Below are 7164 nucleotides of genomic sequence, written 5' to 3' on the forward strand. Positions count from 1 at the left end.
GGGTGTCGCAAAATACTTCAGTCAATGAATTGCTTTTGAAGTGTAGATAACTAGCTAATTTATTCTTGTGGTGTTGATTAAGAGATAAATGTTGGCTCGGACACTAGAACTCCCCTGCTGTTATTTGAATTGTGCCACAGGATCTTTTACGTCTGCGTAAGCAGCAGACGGGCCCTCGGTAAAATTGCTCATCTGAAAGATGACACCTCCGACAATGCAGCACTCCATCAGTGCTGCACTTAAGTGTCAGCCCAAGTTATGTGCTCAAGTTTCTGGACTGGGCTGTGAACCCTCAAACCTGACTCAAGAGGTGACAGTGTGACAACTGAGCCAAAGCAGACACCTAATACTCATGCATCTCTGCGCCATGGCATTGTGGTAGGATGTTGTGCAAGTTAATTATTTGTTACACAAAGAAACAAAGAGAGATCAGAGGTGGAAAACACACCTGAGATTTGGAAAGAATTTTATGCGCGATGTGCTCAGTCTTAAAATCTTTCTTGATTGGTTCCTGGAATGTTTAAGCCAATCAGAAAAGAGCAATGTGCACAAAAATGTTAATTATATAGGTATATATAGATTGGGGCGTCAAATAATTTTTAGACTGAACTTCTGGTAGCACTATGCCTAACTGAAAAATGACAATTTTCAAACAAGGGCTGTGCTTAGTAAACCGTCTGAAATCTTTTTTCTGACAATATTTTAGAGGAATCACTTTTTCTACCATTTGGTTAACGTCAAACTGGCTGATGTAATAGCATCACCAACATCTCAAAGTTGTAGTTCTGGCTCATAGGTCAGAAACTGTCAAACACTTAATGAATACATAGAACACGCAAGAAAAATGTCAGGTCTTACCCCACTAGCTCAGCAGGTGGAGCCGTACAGACCAAATAGGTCTAGAGACCCATCCATGACCAGTGCTAAAATGATGCATGTTAACATTGCGGAATCACTTTAGTCAAGAGTGCCTGGAACACACACTCGGGGCCCGCAGAAGCTTATACTGCAACACTGGCCTGGAATTTGTAGTCCGCGGCGAAGCAACAGCGCTGACCTCAAAGGAGGCTGCCCATAAAGATCTAGCGATCTCTGTGGCGTGAATTTCACCTCTCGCGACCTTTGTTTGAATCTGGCGCCAATTCAAGCGAATCGCCAGTGTCCAGCAACAGTGATGTCATCAAGCAGGCTGAGCAGCCAATCACATTGAAGAATTCACATAGACAGCAAACCAGGAAGTAAAATGCACAGATTCTAATTTACTTCTTCTAAATTTTAGAGAGTGAAATAAAGATTGGGACATACACATAGGATTAACGTAGAAGCTGAAATATCATAAACAAACTTTAAAACCATGTAATTCTTAATCACATTAATGGAAACATTGACATTCCACAAATATAAAATTAGTTTTTCAGGGCCAGAATGGTTGTTCAGCAGCCAATACGCTGTTAAAAATCTAGTTACATCTCTTTCAACAAGGCTTAACTTTTCCAAGGGGGTTTAACAGCGCTATTCCAGTGTAATAGGGGAAGTTTTCATCCTTCAGTGTGGCTTGAATTGATTACCGGCTCTGGGGAGTTCCACACCCAACCTGTGGCGGAGCAGGTAATGACTGACCGCAATTTCAGGATTTCCGCGTTTATCTGCGCATGCGCTAAATCCTGAAGTTGCTGTCAGTTTCAGAGTAGCAATTGACAGCGAATGCTGACAGTTTCGCCATCTTTACCACTGCAAAATCCGGGCCATGGTTTCTACACCAGCCAGTTCCACTGCGAATTGACTGCAAGTGTAAGTTTGCACATCCTTTATTCTTTTAAAGCCGCAGTTCATGAATATTTGGCTGGTATGCGTAACTTCACCAATGGCTGGGGAAGCAACATACACCAGAACTGCTGCGTTGGCTGGCCCACTGGAGGCTAAAAACCCATGGATCTCGCTGAAAACTTAGCCATGATTCGTACTCCTGATTGTAATCTAGCAACTCCTACTGGAAATGCTTGTGGGTGGATGTTACTTGAAGACAGGCTTGGGCTCAGCCCAATGCTGAATAGCCTGGCAAAACCCACTGTCTTGCTTGAATATGAATAATGGCCATTTGTGTGAAGTAACATAGGTTGTAGTATATGTTTTAAGGTGGAAAAAAGTAGCGACAAAACTTGAGGATTTAATTATCTTACAAGTATACAGTGTGGCTTCCCCAATGGCTCAGTAAGTTTATCCAGCGAGTCCCTGAACCACACACAGTAGGAGGTCCTAGGTTTGATTACCCCCCCCACCCCCCCCGTCAAGTTAGCTGATCTTAGCTAAAGTGTCTGGATTCAGAGACCTTCCGTTACAGAGGGAAAGAAAATTAACCGTGTTTGCACTCCTGATCACTATCCAGCAACTTCTGATGGAAATGCACGTGGATGGAACGCAAGCGATGACAGGCATGTGCTTGGCTGTTATGTCCCCCTGGTTAATAATGTCTGGCTTACACATGAAAAATGGCCACTAACGTGAGGTAGCGCAAGAAAACCAACAACTGCAGCACAGGAAGGAGTCGAACCCATCATTAGAGGAGGGGCAAGGAGAAAGGTAGCAAGACATGTTTTTTAAAGACAAAATAGATTAGAGAGTGTGATGCTTAGATGTCGGATATTTCACTGAATATTTTGACAATAGGGATTTCAATTTGGATTCCAGGTTCAATTAAAATTTGTTCAAAAAAGGGATTGTGTCAAAAAAATTGTTACAATATTCATTAACCTAATTTCATCAATGTACTCTTCCCACAGCCACTGTGCAATCCAAATGTACATGGGCCTCATAAAATATATACATGAATGCACACCTGGAGGTATACTGGCTCCATGAACTGATACCTGGGATGGCAGGAATGACGTATGAGGAGAGATTGGGTCGATTGGACTTATACTCACTAGAGTTTAGAAGGATGAGAGAGGATCTCATTGAAACTTATAAAATTCTAACAGGACTAAACAGACTAGATGCAGGAAGAATGTTCCTGATGGCGGGGGAGTCCAGAACCAGGGGGTCACAGTCTAAAGATAAGGGGTAAGCCATTTAGGACAGAGATGAGGAGGAATTTCTTCACCCAGAGAGTGGTGAACCTGTGGAATTCTCTACCACAGAAGGCAGTTGAGGCCAATTCATTAAATATATTCAAGGAGTTAGATATATTTCTTAAGGCTAAAGGGATCAAGGGATATGGGGAGAAAGCAGGGACAGAGTACTGAGTTTGGATGATCAGCCATGATCTCATTGAATGGCGGAGCAGGCTCGAGGGGCCGAATGGCCTACTCCTGCTCCTATCTTCTATGTTTCTATGAAATATATGTGAATGACTTTCATCAGAATATATATGAACACACAGAAATTAGGACTACTAATTTATGATGATTGAATAAACCAAATTCTGTTTCCATACATTGGATTCCAGAATTTGTATCCTTATTTCGTAGATTCAATTCCTTTATTCTGTCCATTTTTAATGTAAACTGTAATTCAGTAGCCTTGACTAAAATTGTTTTTAAGTCATGGTACCAAAATCTCATACATAAACAATTAAAAAGTACATTTAATTGCTCCTCGAGAAATATAAATATATCTCAATGCGTTCAAAGAAATGTCAATACAAAGTAACAATTCACAATCACAGCCACAGAGAAGTGCCAAGCATCTACCCACAGAGAGGAAAACATAAGAAAAGAAAAAATGGCACAAGAATTACAACACAAGTTAACATGTCCCACTCTCATTCAGCTTTCTCAATAGCAACATTAACACATGCCTGGGAACAGTTACTCATCCTCTCAGGTGATGATGCACAGCACTGGGGATTCATACAAAGCAGGAACAAACCTTAACAGTTACTTTGGACAAGAGTTTGCTTTGCGGCAGCGCCGACTCAGAGCACGGCATTTACACTCAGGAAAAAAAAAATGGCTTAAGCATGTCTAGGGAAGCAGCCACAATGTCAGAGTACAACTTCTCACGTAGGTTTGGTAACTTGAGAATCTGCCACCTCTTGCAGCAAAAGTGGAGAACTGGATCTGTGAATGAACTCAACAAGACAGCTGCTGAAGAGGAGTACGTGTAAATCAAGAAAAGAGCAGGAAACTGGCTAAGCAACAGGGGGACTGGAGAGTTAACTGATGGGAATGATTTTGCCTGCCACACTCAACAATAGAGGCTACCAGCCTTCAGGATTTTCCTGGAGTTTCCAGGAATTAGAGATTCATTTGCTGCAAGCAACCCAGGATAACAATCAAAGGAGCATTGTTTCATTTTCTTTGGACAGTTTTATTACCAAACTTCCTCCAAGGTTCCCCACTGCCCTAGCCCTGAACTCACATCTTTCTCCAGTTTCTCTCCGATCTCCCCTCATGACCTCTCCGCATTCATCTTGTCCATGAGACCCACCTCCTGCTCCCTCGACTCTATTCCCACCAAACTGCTGACCACCCAACTTCCTTTTCTGGCTCCCATGTTAGCTGACATCGTCAACGGTTCTCACTCCTCGGGTACTGTCCCCCTCTCCTTCAAATCGGCCGTCATCATCACTCTCCTCAAAAAGCAACCCTTGACCCCTCCGTCCTTGCAAACTACCGCCCCATCTCCAACCTCCGTTTCCTCTCCAAAGTCCTTGAACGTGTTGTTGCCTCCCAAATCCGTGCCCACCTTTCCCACAATCCCAGGTTTGAATCCCTCCAATCAGGTTTCCGCCCTTGCCACAGTACTGAAATGGCTCTCATCAAAGTCACAAATTACATCCTTTGAGACTGTGACAATGGTAAATTATCCCTCCTCATCCTTCTCGACTTGTCTGCAGCCTTTGACACGGTTGACCCCTCCATCCTTCTTCAATGCCTCTCCACCATTGTCCAGCTGGGTGGGACTGCACTCGCCTGGTTCCATTCTTATCTATCTAATCGTAGCCAGAGAATCACCTGCACCAGTTTCTCTTCCCGCTCTCGCATCGTTACCTCTGGGGTCCCCCAAGGATCGATCCTTGGCCCCCTCCTATTTCTCATTTACATGTTGCCGCTTGGCGACATCATCCGAAAACACAGCACCAGTTTCCACACGCACACTGACGTCACCCAGCTCTACCTCACCACCGCTTCTCTCGACCCCTCCACGGTCTCTGAATTGTCAAACTGCTTGTCCGACATACAGTTCTGGACGAGCAGAAATTTTCTCCAATTAAATATTGGGAAGACCGAAGCCATTGTTTTTGGTCCCCGCCACAAATTCCGTTCCCTAGCCACTGACTCCATCCCTCTCCCTAACATCTGTCTGCGGCTGAACCACACTGTTCGCAACCTTGGTGTCATATTTGACCCTGAAATGAGCTTCCGTCCACATATCCGCAGCATAACTAAGACCGCCTGTTTCCACCTCTGTAACATCGCTCGTCTCTGCCCCTGCCTCAGCTCATCCGCTGCTGAAACCCTCGTCCATGCCTTTGTTACCTCTAGACTTGACTATTCCAACGCACTCCTGGCTGGCCTCCCACATTCTACCCTACGTAAACTTGAGGTGATCCAAAACTTGGCTGCCTCTGTCCTAACTCGCACCAAGTCTCGTTCGAAGATCACCCCTGTGCCCGCTGACACACATTGGCTCCCGGTTAAGCAATGCCTCGATTTCAAAATTCTCATCCTTGTTTTCAAATCCCTCCATGGCCTCACCCCTCCCTATCTCTGTAATCTCCTTCAGCCCCACACCACCCCCGAGTTATCTGCGCTCCTCTAACTTTGCCCTCTTGAGCATCCCTGATTATAATCGCTCATCCATTGGTGGCCGTGCCTTCTGTTGCCTAGGCCCTAAGCTCTGGAATTCCCTTCCTAAACCTCTCCGCCTCTCTTTCCCCCTTTAAGACGCTCCTTAAAACCTACCTCTTTGTCCAAGCTTTTGGTTACCTGCCCTAATTTCTCCTTATGTGGCTCAATGTCAAATTTTTCATTTTACAATACTCATGTGAAGCGCCTTGGGACGTATTACTGCGTTAAAGGCGCTATATAAATGCAAGTTGTTTTTGTTGTAATATTTATAAAAATAGACTGGAAATGGGAAACAATGCTGTTTTGGAGGGGAGAGGTGAAACCTTCAGGAAGAAGTCCAACCAGAGATGGCAACCCTACCCAACAACTGTACAGATTGTTTCCTAAATTTTTCACCTATTTTCTTTAAATGCTACAGCAGTGTCAACTGTGGCTCAGCTGGTAGCACTCTCGCCTCGGAGTCAGAAGGCTGACACTCCAGTGCGGTGCTGAGGGAGTTCCGCTGCGCTGTCGGAGGTGCCGTCTTTCGGATGAAACGTTAAAACCGAGGCCCCCCCATCTGCCCTCTCAGGTGGACGTAAAAGATACCGCGGCACTATGCCGAAGAGTAACAAGGGGAGTTAGCCCAGGTGTCCAGGGGCCAGTATTTATCCCTCAATCAACATCACTAAAACAGATTATCCGGTCATTATCACTTTGCTGTCTGTGGGAGCTTGCTGTGCACAAATTGTGCCGCGTTTCCTACATTACAACAGTGACTACACTTCAAAAATGTACGCCATCGGCGGTAAAGCGCTTTGGGACGTCCGGAGGTGGTGAAAGGCGCTGTCTAAATGCAAGTCTTTCTTCCTTTTCATAAAATGGCAATTGCCTGGAAATGAATGGACATGGCAGTCCAGGAGGAATGTGCCAAAAAAAGTGAAGCAAGACTCTGCAGGGGACAGGCCTTGCCCGGTTACAGACCTTTCCTGCGGACTAAAAGGCCAGTGCTTTCCCCCTCTGGCTGACAGATGGCGGAGGAGGAGTTGGAGAGCTGCCGTGGCGCTCGTGGGCAAACTTCAAGCCTGAACCTTTTCCTGACGGGCTCGCAGTCAGGCCCCGCACTCATTACGAAGAGAGAGGGGTAAAAAAAAGTTAAAATAATTCAATTCCCACCCACATAAAAAATAAGTAAAGCAAGGTGGGGGGAGGTGTTTTTGATGGTCAGCCTGGCGCCTGTCATGACCAGCGCCTGGAATCAGGCTCCGACCGTGGCTTCGGGACACTAGGCCGATTCGCCTCAAAATGGCGGCGGCGGCGCCGAGTCCAAGATGGCGGCGACAGGAGGGCAAGCCGACGGCCAAGTCTCGCGATGGCAGCGCGCGGGGCTGAG

General features: G+C 45.6%; 1 protein-coding gene across 1 annotated transcript in view; it reads right to left on the bottom strand.

Annotated features, from left to right (window-relative positions):
• Positions 1 to 7164, bottom strand: part of parga (poly (ADP-ribose) glycohydrolase a) — a 135743-nt gene extending 128579 nt beyond the window's left edge. Inside the window, 1 exon segment of the mRNA XM_085970540.1 lies at positions 6756 to 7164. Coding sequence (XP_085826666.1) covers positions 6756 to 6900 — 145 coding nt within the window. The 5' untranslated portion in view covers positions 6901 to 7164.

Source organism: Somniosus microcephalus, chromosome 29, assembly GCF_052327205.1.
Source record: "Somniosus microcephalus isolate GS21.2 chromosome 29, FLI_Smic_1.0, whole genome shotgun sequence".
NCBI classification, from domain to species: domain Eukaryota; kingdom Metazoa; phylum Chordata; class Chondrichthyes; order Squaliformes; family Somniosidae; genus Somniosus; species Somniosus microcephalus.